Below are 19,812 nucleotides of genomic sequence, written 5' to 3'. Positions count from 1 at the left end.
TTGGCCAGTATTAGTCTCCCAGCAGTATTAAGCTATGCAGATATGATTTTTGATGGTCTTTTCATCTGTAAGCTTAGTAAGAACCTATGAACCAATGAATGAAGTAGGGTAACTCCATCAGGCCAGTGATGAGTGTCCTTGGATAAGGTATGCAGACTGTGACTAGAAAATAATGAGAGCGCTCTTCTGAAAGCATCTCAAATCATTTCTTTGTTGATTCTCTACTTGCCAACTTTATTCACTTCATTTCCTCTGATCAGACTAAGTCCCTGCTGACACCCAGCAGTGGCAGAAATACTAATCCTGACTATGGCATTAACCCAGCACAAGACAAACACACTCACTGTCACACACCACACACACATTCATGCACTCATGCCTGCACACACTGCAAGTATATACATGCACAAACACACCCACATGATGCTGAAGGAAAGAATAACTTTGACAAAGGTAAGCAACAACATCTTAATTAAATGTTCGGCATTGTAATAATTGCTGAGTAATGACCAAAGAATGCTGCAGATAGCCGTTTTGGTGTGTGAAAATTGTTTTACTCCACATTGTTATGCCTGGTATGGTCATTGTCACAGCCTGGTACTTTAACATAAGCATTATTATATCTATTTAAAGGGGCAGAGAAAAGGCTGTAGTCTTTGTCCAGTTTTTATTTGTTGCTAAGGTGGTGACCTTATTTTTGCAAAGTACACTGCTGTCATGGTTTGTTTTAAAGACAGTAGTAGTAGTTTATTAAGCAATGCAAAACATAAAAAAGCTAAACAATTGCATATATGAAGCAGTACCCATATTATACAAGTTTTATGGTTAACTGCCTTTATGTTCAACAGTACCCTAGTATTTCCCATTGTTAGACAAGGAAAACTATCATAATATTGACTTTTCTACTTTTTCATAGACTTGCCTATACGTAAAAGCATATATCATAAAAAATAATAGTCTTCTGTTCTTTTTTGTACTGAATAACAAGGTGCTTATAGCAAAAACAGCGGTACTTTAGTTTTTATGTTCTCTGACTTTTAATCATTATCATCTTTCGGCTTTTCCTGTTAGGGGTCGCCATAGAGGATCATCTCTTTCCATTTCTTCCTATCCTCTGCATCTTGCTCTGTCACACCAACCTCCTGCATGTCCTCTCTCACCATGTCCATAAACCTTATCTTAGGCCTTCCTCGTTTCCTCTTACCTGGCAGCTCCATCCTTAGCATCTTTTTCCCAATATACCCATCATCCCTCCTCAGCACATGTCCAAACCATCGCAATCTCATCTCTCTTGCTTTGTCTCCAAACTGTCCAACATGAGCTGACCCTCTAATATACTGATTCCTAATCCTATCCATCCTAGTCACACCGAGTGCAAATCTTAACATCTTTAACTCTGCCACATCCAGCTCTGACTCCTGCCTTTTAGTCAATGCCACTGTCTCCAATCCATATAACATAGCTGGTCTCACTACCCTCTTGTAGACCTTCCCTTTCACTCTTACTGGTACCCGTCTGTCACAAATCACTCCTGACACTCTTCTCCACCCATTCCACCCTGCCTGTACTCTCTTCTTCACCTCTCTTCCACATTCACCATTACTCTGAACTGTTGATCCCAAGTACTTAAACTCATCCACCTTTACCAGCTCTACTCCCTGCATCCTCACCATTCCGCTACCCTCCCTCTCATTTACACACATATATTCTGTCTTAGCCCTGCTGACTTTCATTCCTCTGCTCTCTAGAGCATATCTCCACCTCTACAGAGTATCCTCAACCTGATTCCTACTCTCACTACAGACAGATCACAATGTCATCTGCAAACATCATAGTCCATGGGGCCTCCTGTCTGATCTCATCTGTCAACCTGTCCATCACCACTGCAAATAAGAAAGGACTCAGAGCTGATCCTTGATGTAATCCCACCTCCACCTTAAATGGATCTGTCACTCCCACTGCAGTCCTCACCACTGTCACACTACCCTCGTACATATCCTGTACCACTCGTACATACTTCTCTGCCACTCCCGGCTTCCTCATACAATACCACAACTCTTCTCTAGGCACCCTGTCATATGCTTTCTCCAAGTCTACAAAGACACAGTGCAACTCCTTCTGACCTTCTCTGTATTTCTCCAATAACACTCTCAGAGCAAGCATTGCATCTGTAGTGCTCTTTCCTGGCATGAAACCATACTGCTGATCACTAATCATTACCTCCTTTCTTAACCTAGCTTCTACTACTCTTTCCCATAACTTCAAGCTGTGACTGATCAATTTTATCCCTCTGTAGTTACCGCAGCTCTGCACATCACCCTTATTCTTAAAGATAGGTACCAAAACACTTTTTCTCCACTCCTCAGGCATCCTCTGACTTTCCAAAATTTAATTAAACAATCTTGTTAAAAATTCCACTGCCAATTCTCCTAAGCACCTCCATGCTTCCATTGGTATGTCATCTGGGCCAACAGCCTTTCCATTCTTCATCCTCTTCATAGCTGTCCTTACTTCCTCCTTGCTAATCTGTTTCACTTCCTGATTCACTATCCCCCACATCATCCAACCTTCTCTCTCTCTCTCATTCTCTTCATTCATCAGCCTCTCAAAATACTCTTTCCATCTACTCAACACACTCTCCTCTGTTGTGCGTGCCTTTCCCTCACTATCCTTTATCACCCTTACTTGCTGCACATCTTTCCCAGCTCTGTCCCTCTGTCTAGCCAATCAGTACAGGTCCTTTTCTCCCTCTTTTGTGTCCAATCTCTCATACAACTCTCCATACGCCTTATCCTTAGCTTTTGCCACCTCTCTCTTTGCCATGGGCCTCATCTCCTTATACTCATGTCTACTTTCTTCATCTCTTTGACAATCCCACTTCTTCTTCGCCAGCCTCTTCCTCTGCATACTCTCCTGTACTTCCTCATTCCACCACCAGGTCTCCTTGTCCTCCTTCCTCTGTCCAGATGTCACTCTGACTTTTAATATTTTGGTGAAATCTGTAGTAAATGAGATTGTTTAATACTGCTCCTGTAACTGAAAATATTTAAATAATTTCTTACAAACTGGAGATCAGATAAGAGTGCAGACAAAAGGTAGGAAAAATGGGACACATCCAACTTCACTTCAGAGCATCACATGGTGCAGTCGTTTAGGAACCATAACATTGTGAACTAGACCTTTCATCTTAATTCCACAGAGATACTCAAGTAATTCCACAGCAAGACAGGGCAATTTATTGGAATTTTGACAATGGCAAAGTAAAGGTAAATTCAATGTAATATATGTATTTCCTTATGGGTGGAGGTGCCTTGACTAAGCTGGAAATTCCAGCAAAGTACTCCCTAAGGCTTTAATTCACAAGTATGAATCTGGAGCAATAAAAGTGAAAGAATGAAATAGTTTTGAAAACAATAATTACAAAAACACTGACAGAAGCAAAATGGTCCAGTACAGTGGACTGCATTCCATTTGTCATCATGTCAGATATTTGTCTATATATACCTGGTGTCAAAGCCATGGCCTGAAGCTCAATGCCAAAAAGTGTATTGGCATCCCCTTTGGTAAAAACTCTGTACCCATGAACTACCACATAACTGGTAGTCTTCTTAATGCCGAAAATGTGATGAGAGACCTTGGGACACAGGTGGACAGTAGTCTCTCCTTTGATAATCACATTGCCACAGTGGTCAGGAAATCCTTCTATGTGGCTCACCTTATCACAAAAGGTTTCTCATCCAGAAAAAAAAAGAGGTCATTGTTCCCCTCTACTCATCAGTACAACGCCCCTTTTGGTATGTACCTTACAAGACATCTACAACAACTGGAAAGGCCACAGTAATAACTCACAAAGAGGATTACTGGCCTCAAACAAATGCCGTATGCAGACGTCTCAAAAAATTCCAGCTTTACTCCGTCGCATATCGTCTATCCAGAGATGATCTCTGCTTAACATACAAAGCTATGTCAAACCCAGAGCTGTTGGACATGCTTGACTTACAGAAATCCCAATCCATCCAAGCTACACGCTCTAGGGATCTAATCCTTGTCACCGCAATAAACAGAACATGCTGGAGGGATAAATTCCTGTCCCAGATACTTCCCATTCTCTGGAACAGACCACCTATCTATGTCAAACAGAGCTCCTCATTACCATTCTTCAAGAAAAATCTTGATGATTGGATGGGAAATAGGAAATTCACCCCAGGGATCACTTCTGTGGCTCTGCTCGACAGGGGCACAGGAAAATCATTTTCTTGGGTGGCGAAAGCCAGGATACATTTTTACTATTATAATTAAAATTTATCTCAATATGAAAACAGAATTGCCATTTGTACATAATGTTGGAGCAGTTGCTTTATACAATGGGGATTTGTTGTTTTCACTGCTCATTTGGGTGGCACAGTGGTGCAGCAGATAGCGTTCTTCTCTCACAGCAACAGGGTTCCTGGTTTGATTCTCGGATGGGGTGCCTTCTGTGCAGAGCCTGTATGTCCTCCCTCTGTTTGCTTGAATTCCCTCTGGGTGCTCTGGTTTCTTCCCACCTTCCAAAGACATGCAGTAAGTGTAGTGGGCACACTAAATTGGCCATAGATGGGCACGTGAGTGTGTGGTGTCAAAGAACAACCATGGCAGGGCTAGCCACCTGGTGATGTAAACATTGGCTCTAGTTGATTGTCACTGTTGAAGTGACACCCGGACTCATCTGTAAAAATGGGGGGAAGGGGGTTGTAGATTGTTGGACCACTCATACTTCCCTGTATTTTCATTCTATTTATTGATATACTGATTTAAATGTTTACAGTTGACTTAGCGACATATTCTGAATATGATATATAATAGTAATGTAGTCATATAAATTACCCCCAAATACTGGGATCTCTCTACTTTCAGCCCCAATACTTACATTGAAACACCTTGTTTTGAATAACTGATGCCATATTTTCTGATTTTCATCCAGCTATTTGAAATGCAATTTTACCATACCTATAGGGATACAATTAGAAGAACTTAATATTTTTACAAACTGCAGTACACTATCACATTCAGTCATTTAAGTTTATTTTTGGAAACATCTTACTGCTCTTTCATTATGGTGTATACCTTTTTATGGTGTGAGTTCACAAGATGTAATATATGTTTTTTGTCTCAAAATTTCAGGTTGTGTTTATTTCATTAAAGTGTCTGTTGATTATTTTTTTTAATACAGCCTTTTAAGTTTTTAAGTGTAATTCCAACTAAGCATTTTAATACTTTTAATGTAATTATTTGATCAGTGCAAATTATTCCAGTCGGTAAATTCCTTTCTTAAATGTTTAACTTAGCTCTAGTACAAATTATTCCAGCTGGTAGTTTCCTTCCTTCCTTAAGTGTTTAACTTACTTCTGGATAAATAAAAAGAAAATTCTTGTATTCCAAGACATTGCAACATATTGGAAGAAATCACCTGGAAATTTCTCAGAATTTTTAATAAAGTTTGATATAGTTCTTGACATGGCCATATGTTTACTTGTATTCTTTACCATTATTTGCTTTAGTCATTTTATAATGCATCTCTCACCTGTATTTTTCCTGTAGTAAAATTCTATCATAATGCATGAGCAATGCTATTAATATAGAAGTTATTACCTTCTGTTATGTAATAAATGTTTCCTGTTTGTATTTCTATTTTTATATGCACTAAATATATGTTCAGAATCGTCAGGGATATGTACTTCTTTCAAATGTGTCAGAATTGTATAGTGTGATCTTACCATTTTATTGTATTCCTATAATACCAGAATGCATAGTTCTAGGTGAGTTAATAAATAAATAAAATCAATATACAATGTAATGATTAATTATGTTCAATGGACATTTTAATTGTCTGCTTAGTAGTGTACAATTCAAATAAATTAGTTAATAAAACAAATACAGTAAAGAATGAAGACAAAAATGTACACAAGCATTATTTACTGGAAAATTTCTCACGTGTCTTTTACTTGTTAGTCAATCATTCTTTAAGTAAAATACACAGGTGGTTTTATTTCCATAAAATGTTTTGTAGCATGCTATATCAGGACATATAAAAATAGACCTTAACCTTGATTCTGTCAGGATAATATTAATAAATTGCTTTCAGTGAATATTACTTCTGACCTCGCAGCTCTGACAGACCTGTGATATGTAGGCAATAACTGGAGAGCAATCCTATATAAGGACCATCTCTTTATGTCTGTGGTCATGAGCAGACGAAGACCAACCATGTTGTCCTTTGTGATTCTAGCACTGTTGGGTGCAGCAGGTAAGTCATTGTCTGTCTGCTGTTTGAACTTTTGTGTTCTAATAGTTTGCTAAATTTTAAGAAATTACTACTTGAAGAGATTACATATGAAGTCAAAACAGTTTTCTAAAATAAAATTTACAAGGCTCCAAAGATGTGTAGTACCTGTTGAACAAGAGTAGGTTTATTAATCTAACTGCAAATCTATTCACCACTTGACAATTAACTTACATGACATGATGGTTCTTGGATTAAGTTTCTACCCTATAGCTCCAGTGTCCACAGTTCAATTTTAATCCCCACGTGTTGTCTGTATTAAGTTTATACATCCTCCTTATGTTAGACATTTTTGGATAACTCCTTAACTTGTTGGTTTGGGTTCACATTTGAATGCGAGTAATAGTGCCCCATTTCAATACATATGCAAAAGTAACAGACTAAATTAAATCTTTTTAAACTGTATGCCTCATTGTACTCTTTCCCATCATCATTCTAGGTGACACTCTCTGACTGATGTGTGTTTTAAGAGGGTTGTAACTGAAATATATTTATTGTTTATTAATTTGTTTTCCTGAGAGGGAGTGTTCATCTGGGGAAGACCTATATATTGGATGCCTGGACAGAAAATCTCCAGCACTTGTTAAACAAAAGTTTAAGTTTCATTAATAATTTTGTAATATGTACATGTGAATATCCATCCATCCACAGCCCTTTTTCCCGTTTTTTGCAAATGGGGTTGGGGTGTCACTTCAACAGTGACAATCATCTAGAGCCAAGTTTACACTGCAGCATAGCTAGCTCTGCCACAGTTCTTCTCCACCACACACTCACACACATACTCACACTTATAGCACTTTAGAGTGTTCAGTCCACATGCTGCATGTCTTTGGAATGTGGGAGGAAACACACAGAGAGGACATACTCTACAAAGAAGGCACCACAGCCAAGAATTGAACTAGGGAAACTCTTGCTGTGAAGAGAAAACACTATCTGCTGTGCCACTGTATATACATATATATATATATATATATATATATATATATATATATGTGTGTGTGTGTGTATATATATATATATATATATATATGTGTGTGTGTGTGTGTGTGTGTGTGTGTGTGTGTGTGTGTGTGTGTGTGTGTGTGTGTGTGTGTGTGTGTGTGTTGAGATAAAATATAGGAATTAATTACATTTTTGATTTTTAAATGCAATTTCTGGTACTCATGTCATGAAAGTGTTATGTTTTTCCAGTAGTCATCCAGTACAGATTCCTGGAGTTATTGTATTTTCAGTGGGGAAATGGAATGTCAGTGTCTCTGATAAGTATAATGATGGAACGTAAGGATGAGAACTTTAGAGGAGGTTAGAGAGATTGAACGATGCTCAGCTAGCATATCTGATCTAGGGAAGGACATATAATGTTAGAAGAGGAATGGAGATACGATTGGAAAACAAGTGTATTTAGAAAATACTGAAAACGTTTTACTGACTTTTTCTGCTCATTCTTAAAATTAAAGTTGAGAGAAACATGATGCCTGAGGAGTGTAAAATGTCAAGAGGTGGGTAAGTCAAAGTAGTTGTAATGGGAAAGAGTAATTACAATAGATTTAAGTGTTGAGACATAAAAGGGATATTAAGAAGAACTTGACAGGTGAGGGTAGATAATTTGCAAAGGTAAGATTTGTGATATTTGATAGACGGGATAAAGAAATCAATGAGGAATAAGTAAAAAGGAAATTGAGATGGCAAGTACATCTAGAGACTCAGCAGAAGGAATATAAAGAGAAGAAATAATGAATGTAGATATATTAATGCTTTGTTCATGTAAGATGCTAGGCTGATAGTACAACTTGCAACATTACTTTGTGTTTGTGCCTTGCCTCATAGGTAATGTTTCATATCAGGAGAGTGTGCTGTGATTAGCATTTACCTATACTGTTTGACTAATTATTATAATGCACGCAGTATTTCTGTTACAATCTCCTTGTTGTCTTATAATGTTATAAAACACAAAATAAAAAGGAAATACTAAAACAAGTTTAAACTATTTCTTTTAGAGAAGTAATGTTATTTGCACTTTGTTTCTAGCTGCCCTCCCACTAGAAGATGATAAAATTGTTGGTGGCTATGAATGTCAAAAGAACTCTGTGGCCTACATAGCATCACTGAACATTGGCTACCATTTCTGTGGTGGGTCTCTCATCAACAGCCAGTGGGTTGTGTCTGCTGCTCACTGTTACCAGTCGTAAGTATTTTTCTTTCTTAATCTTATTCAAGTTCTAGCCTGTTACATTAGAAGTTCCAAAACAGTGTTAAAAGACATCCATGCTAAATCAACTTCATTAACTTGCAGAACAATTGTAAAATTAAAAAACTAGGTATAAATCCCTATGTCACAAGATGGGTTGCCAACTGGCTCACTGACAGAACCCACACTGTGAAAGTAGCAGACTCAGACTCAACTTCTTCAGACCAGTGACAAGTGGAGTACCACAGGGTTCAGTCCTGGGTCCTCTTCTGTTTGGTATCTACTTTTCTGAAGTACAGGCTAACACAGAAGGTCTAGTTCACAGATGACTGCAAACTAGGAGCCATAATCGAAACTCCTAACGATGTGGACATCCTGCAAAAGGGCTTTACTGAGACAGATGCCTGGTGTCAAAGCCATGGATTCAAGCTCAATGCCAAAAAGTACATTGTCATCCCCTTTGGTAAAAACTCTGTACCCATGAACTACAACATAGGCAGTAGTATACTTAACACTGAAAGTGTAATAAGAAACCTTAGGACACAGGTGGACAGTAGTCTCTCCTTTGATACACAGTAGTCAGTCAGCAAATCCTTCATCAAAAGTTTTTCATCCAAAAAAAGAGGTCATTGTTCCCTCTACTCATCACTCATTAGACCCATTATAGAGTACAACACCATGTACCTTTGGTATGTACCTCACAAGAAATCTACAGCAACTGAAAAGGCAGCAGAAATACCTCACAAAGAGGATTAATGGCCTCAAACAGATGCCTTACAAAGACTGTCTCAAAAAGCTCCAGCTTTACTCCATCGCATATCGCCTACTCAGAGGTGAACACTGCCTAACATACAAAGCTATGTCAAACCCAGAGCTGTTAGAAATCCCAATCCCTCTGAGCTATACGCTCTAGGGACCTAAACCTTGTCACCACAATAAACAGAACATGCCGGAGGGATAGATTCCTGTCCCAGAGACTTCCCATACTCTGGAATAAACTACCTATCTATATCAAACAAAGTTCCTCATTAGCACTCTTCAAGAAAAATCTTGATGATTGGATGGGAAATAGGAAATTCACCCCGGGGATCACTTCTGGGGCTCTGCTCGACAGTGGTACAGGAAAATAATTTTCTTGGGTGGCAAAAGCCAGGGTACCTTTTTGGCTGGGCTTGTATAGGCCCCAGGGCTGATAGCCTAGTACCTACCTATGAACCTATGAAATGTGTCTTTTCAGGAAACAGATACTTCTTAGAAATGTATTCATTTTCATTTTGATCATTGAGTGAACAGATATAAATTATGAAAGATGATTAATACCATACATACATATATACATACCATCACATACAAAGCAAAGCAAACATTGCAGACATGATATATCACGAGATCATCAAACAAAGATTACATAAGCACTGATATGTAGCAGGTTACATAAATCCCTATCCTAGACTTGGCAGCTTTATTACAATACTGAATAACAATATAAATTCTAAATGTATACATGCTGACCTGCACTATTTTATATTATTTCAGAGTATTCATTTTTAACAACAAAACTATTATTAATATCGTAAATATTTTGGTGCAGCTGTACTCTGTTTCTATTTTCAGCTTGCCAACATTTTCCTTTTGTTTATTCTAAATTTACTGAGATTTGATTAAGCAATAGTGTGAAAGGATAAACATTCTGAAAGTTTTATGGTATGTTTTAACAGCAAGGAAAATATTCATTGTCACTATTATAAAAACTAGATCATTATGATGCATTTCACTGATAGTTCCTTGAAGATAAGAAAGCTTCACTCAAGGTATAATCATCATGTATAGATGACTGTTTACCTTCTATATGACATAAACTGGATATTATTTACTTTAATAGCAAATAGTTTATAGTACTAGAAAAATCATGGTTTCTGTTTCTATATTAACTTGTGTAAGTCATTCTTGAGGAAAGTAAAACAGCACGTTCTTGTAATTGTTCCTACTGCTGCAGTTACTTTTGTAAGTTGAGTTATTCATTTATTTATTAATTTATTTTTCATTTTGTTTACTTTTGTATTTTCTATTCCTATACAGCAAAGTCACAGCTAGCTAGTGGAAAAAAGATATTATACAACGACCCCCCATTAATATTCAAAAACGTGCACGATGATTGGTCAGCTTGCACGTTGTAAATCGGTTATAGTAATGGAAAAAAGGTCCGGTCGCCCGGACTTTTTCCATTACTATAACTCTTTAAGCAATGCTTTATACTGTCTCGCTATGTTAAACAAGTTTAAGAGACAGCTTTAAAAAAAGGCTTTTTAAAAAACTGTCTCCAAACTCCTTTAACAGAGATCTTTCTCCGTTGCTTTAAAACTGTCTCGCTGTGTTAAATGGTTTAACATTTAGACAAAAGCAAAAGAGAATTCTCTGTTGCTTTTTCTATGTTAAAACCATTTAACATAGTGAAACAGTTTGTAAAAAGCAACGGAGATCTTGCTTTCTCTTGCTTTTGCCCACAGCTCTGATGAGCATGCATGCGTACATCAGAACGCAGAATACCAGACAGTTGTGGAAGGGCAGCATTATACAATGCCATTATTTAAGAAAAGTAATTATTTTTTCTTAAATAATGTCATTGTATAACAATAATAACCACTTCTGGGTGTAATGCTGGATTTACCCACGGTTGGCTTTGTTTGGCCACTCGGGCTTCGCCCTCATGACCAAACCACACCAACCATGGGTAAATCCAGCATTACCCACACCCAGGCATGGGTTGTTGCTATAGTAGCTGTTTGATTTATTCAACTTGTGCTTCGTAGCATCTTAACATGTGTTTGCAAACAGCAGATATGTTCTGCCGGGTCTACTTCATTTGATCGAAAGACCATTTGATCGAAACCCATTTGATCGAAATTTCATTTGATTGAAAACCAGTATTCAAGGCAAATAACATGGATTTGTCCCCCTCCCCAATGTTGTGCGACCCTGTAGTTGGTATATATAGTTAGGGGGGGTGGGGGGGTGCAGTAAGTTGTTAACAAATCATAGCCTTAATCTTTTGTGCTAAATGCAATTCATTTTGATTCCTGCATTGGGGATGAGACATGATAATGAATTATTCCACATTCTAACAACCATATAGCTAATTGTCCATTGGTATCTGAATGAGCAAATATATGTTAATTGCTTACCTTTGCTGTTTCTTTTTTGTTGTCATAAACAAATACATGACAATGATGCACAACCTGCAATGCTTTCAAATGTTGTTAAATATATTAATGGCCGATTCCTTTATATTAACTGCAAATATATTTTAATTTTACTTATGCAGATTTCTTAGAATGTCTTTCTTTTGACAAGAATGTCATGATCGTTGAGGCCAAGTATTTAGGAATGTCTGCACTTTGGACATGATTCCCATAATGAAATGCTGCTAGTCATACTGTCTGCTGTTATATATGGACTTACTAAAGAAAATGTCTATGTTTCATTCATTTTAGGCGTATTCAGGTCAGACTGGGTGAGCATAACATTGACGTTTCAGAAGGAACTGAGCAGTTCATAAACTCAGAGAGAGTTATCAGACACCCCAACTACAACTCCTGGACCATCGACAATGACATCATGCTGATCAAACTTGCCACCCCTGCAAACCTCAATGCTTATGTACAGGCTGTTGCCCTCCCAAGTGGATGTGCTGCTGATGGGACATACTGTCTCATTTCTGGATGGGGGAACTTGTCGAGCAGTGGAAGTAAGTGAACAACTTAGTCTGGCATGATATTTATTTTTATAATGGAAGTGTTTGAGCCCAGGAGCTTAATGATAACAAGTACGTGTAACAGGAAGCAATTTTAGCATGTAATATCTTTCAATAATAAATTTAAAGCAATATTAAGTCAAACAAAGCTTTATCTCAGCAAAGATCTGAGCAGAGAAACATTGATCCCATGTACAGTTTGCCAGTGAAATGACATAATGCCATATTCCCTAGTATTATACAGTTGTTCTAGGTATATAATATTCCCTAAGCATACAAACCAACAGCTTAAATATAATACCAGGGGTATAGACACTGACAATGGAATTTAAATATTTTAGAACTGAAAAATATATATAGTGAGTAATAACCAGAAAATGTTTTGTTTTGCTGTCCATATGCATGAGTCTTGAGAGGTATGCAAGTTTATATATAGTCACGTCTCCCACTTTATGTACTTTAATAAGCTATGTCAGAGCATTAGCAACAGTGGTGGTTAGTATCTGTGGAATGTTGAACCACTTTCTACCAGCAATTCTCAGATAACATATGCAGACAGGACCAAGCAAATGAAGATTAATTCTGTGAGTCATGGACCATCAGTCAGAATATACATGTTTTTTGCAGGGTACCTAGGTATGGTCACTCATTCTTCGTGCTCATTTAAAGGTAAAATTTGTGTCAAATATTAAGAAAGAACATACCTTCAATTAGCTGAGTGGTATGTAAGATGTCCTGAACAGATAGCTGTCTGGAAAATTTGCTAGTGCAGTAGAAATTTTTGCAGGAATTTGAGATGTAAGTATTAATTCTAAAAGTTGAGTTGCTCTAGTAAAGTCATACATTAGTTATATGATTTAAAAATACACAGTTTTACATTTGCTGTTATAAATAGGAAACATTGGCTGGAGCTCCCTGAAATAGACATGCTGTAGGTGGATTGTACACTGTAAATTGGCCCTGTTTGTGTGCATGCAAATGTGTGTGTGATGCACTCTTTGATGAGGGTTGGGCCTTGGGCTAGAAACCTGAGCCAGTAACCCCCATAACTCCCACAGAAACAATGAGTGCTGAAAGGTGCTTATTGCCTGATGTACCACATGCTGTGTTAATGGGAAAGAGAGAGAGAGAAACATCAACTATATTGTATCTAAGCAGATAAAGACTTTTTGTCACTAGAAAGGTATCACTTTTAGAATGCCTAGTACTGACGGTGGCAATAAGCTATATTTAAATCATTATGGATATAGATTCAGAATTAGATGCATTTTATTCTGAATATCAGCATATAATTCACAGAAAGTTTTAGTAAAACCTCTAAAGTCATATGGCCTTTTCCCTTTTACACATAACTAATGAAGACAGGGATTTACAGCAATTTATCAGTAATAGCTGGCATGCTATGTTCTACTTGGTTTCCATTAAGAGTAGATACATGACTTTCTGTACAATGTGAGAAATGCAACATATCTCCAGAAAAAAATTCTTTATCAAATCACCATTATATCTCAAAAAAGGTAATTATATTTCTTCAGAGAAGTGAAAATTTTCATGGAAAATTGCCACCAGCAAATTTCTTGGTACTAATAGCTGAAAAAATGGTGAGGTTAGACTCAAGACTAAGGTTCATTTAAATCCCTAAAAGAAGTATTGATGAGCTTAGGTGAATTTTGAATCCAAAGAAAATAATATGTCATTGACTAAGATCACTCACAAGGAGAGCAACATATAGCTTTTCATATCATGGTACTGATTGAGATCTTTTCATGTATATAACATTGATAGACTGCTATGTTGCATTACAATTGGCACACTTGGCTTCCATAGGAGTAATTATATGGCTTTTTCAGTGAGTGAAATGCAACATATGTATACAATATATATATATATATATATATATATATATATATATATATATATATATATATATATACTAAGCTGTCACTGCATCAAATATAAGAAATACATATATGATGGACATATGGCATGTGTGTATATATATCTATATGAAAATTTACATGTACATTGGATCATGTCACAAAAAATGTGTCATGTAAATACAGTCTACACCAAAAAGTGGGATAATATTCAGCACTGAGCTGATGAGTTACTTCCAAATGAAAATATTAGGTACATTTTGTACCTGAGGACTGCAGTTTGATAACCTGGACAATTTACTAAGAAATGTAAGCAAAATCCTGCATTTTAACCTATTTATAAGAGGTCATATAGGAGACACCAGACAATTTATATCTGAAATTCAGTTAGAGGAATTCTTGTTAAAAGTACGAAAGTATGATGTGAGAGAACATTTTTATTAGGAAATAAAACATGTTCACAGAAATTCTTGGGAGAACTAAACTAGTAGAAGATAATAAATAGATATCACCTGGAGATAATGCTGGACTAAGACCTTAAAGGAATACCATAGTCACTCTAAAAATCAAGAAGTGAAGATGTTCAAAAAAGTGTTCAGACTAGGCATGACAAAATAGTCACAGTGAGACTAAACAACCCAATAATGCTAGCTCCTAAGTCTAATTGAAGAATAACAATTTTAGGAAAAAGAACAATATTTCAAAGTGTGATAGCTATTCTTTGCCTGAAATTGTTGTGTTGATCAAGAACCTTGAGAAAATCACATATTTAATAATACCAGACTTGTTGAAGATGTACTGGGAAATATCACTTACCTCATCTAAAAAAAAGCCCTTGTAGCTCAGAAAACTATCTTTTTTGTTACTGTTTTGTTTTTGATCCCACCAAAATTTACAATCATTTGCTGACACACATTTCTGAAAATTAAATTATGCATATATCTTTATACCTGAAGTTGCCCACTCAGTGGATTCTGTAACTGCAGGTTTATGTATACTTTTATGAAAAATTATATAGAAATGTTCAAATGTTTTGAAGAATATGATCCTTTATAGTTAGGTATCAGCAGCAGATAACAGTCACTTGAAGTTATTGTTTTTCTGTTCAGCTTGCAACAAACATATACATTGAAATGATTGTTTGAGAAATCCAGTGTGTATATATATATATATATATATATATATATATATATATATATATATATATATATATATATATATATGAATTGTATCACTCGTGCATTCTTATGAACTAAAATAATACTTCTGTCAAAAAAATTTATTTTCTGTCCTTCTAAATATTATAGAGAGAAAAGTATTTGCTTGATCAGAATGATATGCAAATAACTGAGATTATATTTACATCTTGCCCTTAAAGCAATGTGTTATAAGACAGACTATCCACATTTCTTGCCATGAAAATTATATAAAAGTATCTGGAAGCAAACCAGCTTCATTGTGGAGAAGGATAAAACGTTGACTGTAATTCAGGCAACATGAGCTGGACTGGCACCTCAGGCACAGAAGCCAATGAATAATTAGTGGCTGATAACAACTCCCCCAATTCTGAAATAGGAAAGGTGCTCCAGAATATTGCATTACCAATGCTTAATAATGATCGGGTTATGCAACACATAGCTGTTTAATCAGAGAAATACACTTGGCCCTGCAAGATTACGCTCATACATAATAAGACTCTGAGCATCGGTGCAAAAGTGCAGTTGGGCATGATGAGCTCATATTAGGCCCCACTTTGTAATATGTGTACACAACAGCCACCAGGAGATGGTTAATGACCTAATGCAAAATAAAATAGCTGTGGTGGCTAATTATACTATTCAGCTCTCAGTGTAACCACTAAGATGGAAGAATAGCTCAGAAAAATAACCATGCAGGATGGTAGATGGCCAGCACAAGACAAAACAAACTGAGTGCCTGAAGACAAAACTGAACTACAAAAATGTAGGTATGTCAAAAGATAGGTGAGAAATGCCTTTACAAATTGACAAAGTGCAACATTTGCAAAGCATTTAAAGTAAAATGAAAATGTAGCTATCAGTTCTCTTGTAGTAATAAATATAAAAGTTATCAAAAACCTACTAAACAATGTATTATTGTTGTCACTTCATACCTAAAACAATGTGTACTTCTGTATCAAGGTAATATTTTATGTTATGACATAAAATGTGACATTTAAAACTATTTTTTAAATTAAAATTTGAGAAAAACAAAAAACAAAATTACCTGGCTTGAGTAAAGTTGTTAGATGCCCCAAGATTTGAAAGAACAAAAGTGCATTGCTATTACAAAAAAAAAAAATAGAAAACAAAAATAAGTGTATGAAAGAATTCCTACAAAATACATTAGCAGATAGTAGCATGAATGTTAAGTTAACAACATTTCATTAGATCTGAAAAAAAAATCAGTCTGTAGGATATTTGTTTTCTCTCCATGTGTGTAGAGCTGAATTAAATCAGAATTGTGGTTTCCTGGTTTGCAATTAAACACTCATTGGCAATTTTCATCATTAAGCTTCATAATATCTAATTTTAGATATTGTAAGTAACATTCTAATGAAAATTATAAATATGCATTTTATTTTTCATCACCTCCATTTGGTTTAATTCTAATTCTTTAAGATGTGTTGATATTCTACATTTTTAGGTAACTATCCTTCCAGACTCCAATGTCTTGATGCTCCCATCTTGAGTGATGCCAGCTGCAGAAGTGCATATCCTGGTCAAATAACTGCTAACATGATCTGTCTTGGCTTCCTTGAAGGTGGAAAGGATTCCTGCCAAGTGAGTATTTTCTATGGATTTCCTTTCATTCATTTCAAACAGCACTTCTTGGAAAGTTTGATCTTAGGGCAAAATGGCTTCATGCTGAAAAGTGAAATGGATGGAAACATAACTAGATAGGCAGACAGACACAGTAGATTGATAATCATATTCTAGATACAGCAGAAAGACAGACAGACACAAATATACAGACAAAAGTGCTTTCCCAGTTCATATCATGCAACATCAAAGGTTCACAAATGTACAGTAAACCAAACTTCTTACTAGAAATCATAATTTCATATTTTTTTACTTCACAATTATCTTCCGCAATAAAACTGTACTGTTAGTGTGCAGTTATTAATGAAATTCTCATGAAACCAACCAAGCTTTTTAACTTTATATGCTAAAATACAATATGTGTGAAACTTATGGACAAGGCCCTTCCCATTACTCCATCCTTTTGTTTCACCTTGGAATTAATCAAATATTTCTTTTCAATATGAAAAACATAGTGTTATGTGTATGAAAGGTTGCCTTGCACAAATACAATTACTGAGTCATGTTCTGCTCCCATATTCTGCTCCTAAATTACTTCTATACTGTTTGTTTTATTAATAAAATAATAGTTTTTAAAAGTTTATTTTTCATCTTAATATTTAGTCATGCTGCTATGTTGACTATATTTGTTCTTGTTTACTTTTCAGGGTGATTCTGGTGGTCCAGTTGTTTGCAATGGACAGTTACAAGGTATTGTCTCCTGGGGATATGGATGTGCTCAGAAGAACAATCCAGGAGTTTACACCAAAGTCTGCAACTACAATTCTTGGATTCAGAGCACCATCAGTTCCAACTAAACTTATGTCAGTTAACAAAGACTAGCATGAAGGAATTAATATTATTTAGGCAAATACGTGGAAATGTATGACAAAAAATAAATAAAATGTTTAGTTGAACACAACATTGCAAATTCTCTTCTTTTTTCTGTACTGCAACATTGCACTCTAAATTATTTTTGAAGCATTTTTTAATATTTTCATTAAGTAATTTTACAGTTTACACAAATTGCAATTCCCTTGCATGCAAGGGGCAAAGTTATTAATGTATTTGTCTCACAGTACAATGATTCAGGGGTGACGCCTAACCTCCATTCACTGTTTGTGATGAATCTGCATGTAGTCTCTTGTCATTTGGTTAGGTAAGCGTGTGCTTTGTAAGGCTTTAATCCTCGGTTGAATGCTTGTATTTCGTCTGATGTAGCATCTCATTTCGGTGTTTAAAATATTACAGTGGTATGTTTGTCAGCGAGTTGCTGGTTGCATTATGATATGCTTTACTTCTATTGTTAAAGTCTGTAATTCAGTCCCTGACATCCATCCTTCAATGATGATTGTGCTTTCAGCTGCTCTTCACAGGGGAAAGTAATGTGAAAAAAATGTTGCGTCATGTCTTCTGCTCAAGGTTTGCTACATTTATATATGTATATATATATATATATATATATATATATATATATATATATATATATATATATATATATATATATATATATATGTATATATGTATATATGATTGGGAGTTCTGAGTTCTGTAAATTACGAGTATTAATGGTCATGGTTTGTGACGGTGAATGTAATGTTTTATTTTTGACAGTGTTAAATATTTTCCTCATTGGGTTTAAAGAGGTGTCAACCATTTACATACGATTGCTAAGATACATAGTGCTGACGTCCCAGGTTATATTTACTAGTTTTAAGGAACAATGACAATACGTGATTTGTTATAGTAGTTTATAAGCGCTACATAACATTCCCTTGGCAGAAGGAAACTAGTCCTTTCAGGCAAGGGAATCTAGGCTGTTCACAGTGAGAAGACTAAAGTTTATTGGGGAAAAGGGCAGTCTGAAGTAATAGTTTGCAGCCTTTTTGCAGTGATCTAGATTCCCTTGCCTGAAAGGATCCTAGTCATTAATAAATATGAGGTAGTCTGATGTAATGAGTGTAGCTTTTTATTTTAATTTCTGTATAAATATGTTACAGTCTCTTTATAGGAATAATTCCTAACCTGTTTTTCATGTAAAACAGCATAGATTATATTGTGCAAAGACCAATTCAGGAAACATATTCTAACTTACACTTTATAAAATTACTCCTATTGAGAGAGTGACTCAAGTTCATATTTTATGAAAAGATGCTGCAGTTGTTAACACAAAGCAAGGGCAGAGGAAAAACTAAAAAGGTGCATTGTTGTGAGGGAAAGGAGTTTCTGTCATAGAATACAGACTTCTTTTGGAGGAACACTGTTAGGTTCCTTCTAGTAGTGTGCTCGCCTTTCTCTATATTACTGCCGTGTCTCCTACCCATTCAGAAGTGGCTGCCTGCACTGTTCCGTGAATGCTTAAATGCTGTGTCACTGGAACCCATTACTTCTTAAAAACTGCCTGTGGCTCCCTGTGTTACTACTCGGTGTTTCCTACCAATTCAGAAGTGGCTGCCTGGACTCTTACCTGAATACTTAAATGCTGTGTGATTGGAATCTATTACTTCTTAAAACTGCCCATAACTAATCATACAACCACTAATTCAACCACTCCTCACCCTAAACTCCCCAATAAACACATCAGTATACTCCATAAATATCCGAAGCATACTCAAAAAAGTAAGTGAATTTCATGCTTTGACGGCACATCACTTCCCGATATAATACCTGGTCATTACTAACATCGGTGACCATTGCTCTACACCAATAGTCAACTCCTCCCTGGTTAAATCTGACCACAAACTAATCTGGAAATCCACATCCCTCCCATCCCCCACCCGCAAAGGTAACCACCATGAAAAACTTCTCCAAAGCTAACTTTGGGCTCCTAAAAACACAGGTGGCTAACTTCACGGCAC

At 36.1% G+C, this 19,812-nt stretch overlaps 1 protein-coding gene across 1 annotated transcript; it reads left to right on the top strand.

Annotated features, from left to right (window-relative positions):
• Positions 1-6,243: 6,243 nt before the first annotated feature.
• Positions 6,244-17,824, top strand: LOC122809301 (trypsin-like). Its single transcript, XM_044080689.1, has 5 exons — positions 6,244-6,283; positions 8,348-8,504; positions 11,999-12,252; positions 16,800-16,936; positions 17,623-17,824. The coding sequence occupies exons 1-5, from the start codon at positions 6,244-6,246 to the stop codon at positions 17,770-17,772; spliced, it is 738 nt and encodes a 245-aa protein (XP_043936624.1). The 3' UTR covers positions 17,773-17,824.
• Positions 17,825-19,812: the final 1,988 nt, after the last annotated feature.

Source organism: Protopterus annectens, chromosome 8.part0 (assembly GCF_019279795.1).
Source record: "Protopterus annectens isolate FY-2018-M chromosome 8.part0, PAN1.0, whole genome shotgun sequence".
NCBI lineage: Eukaryota > Metazoa > Chordata > Ceratodontiformes > Protopteridae > Protopterus > Protopterus annectens.
Note: the sequence above shows the minus strand (reverse complement) of the source record. Positions and strands in the feature narration are given on the sequence as shown.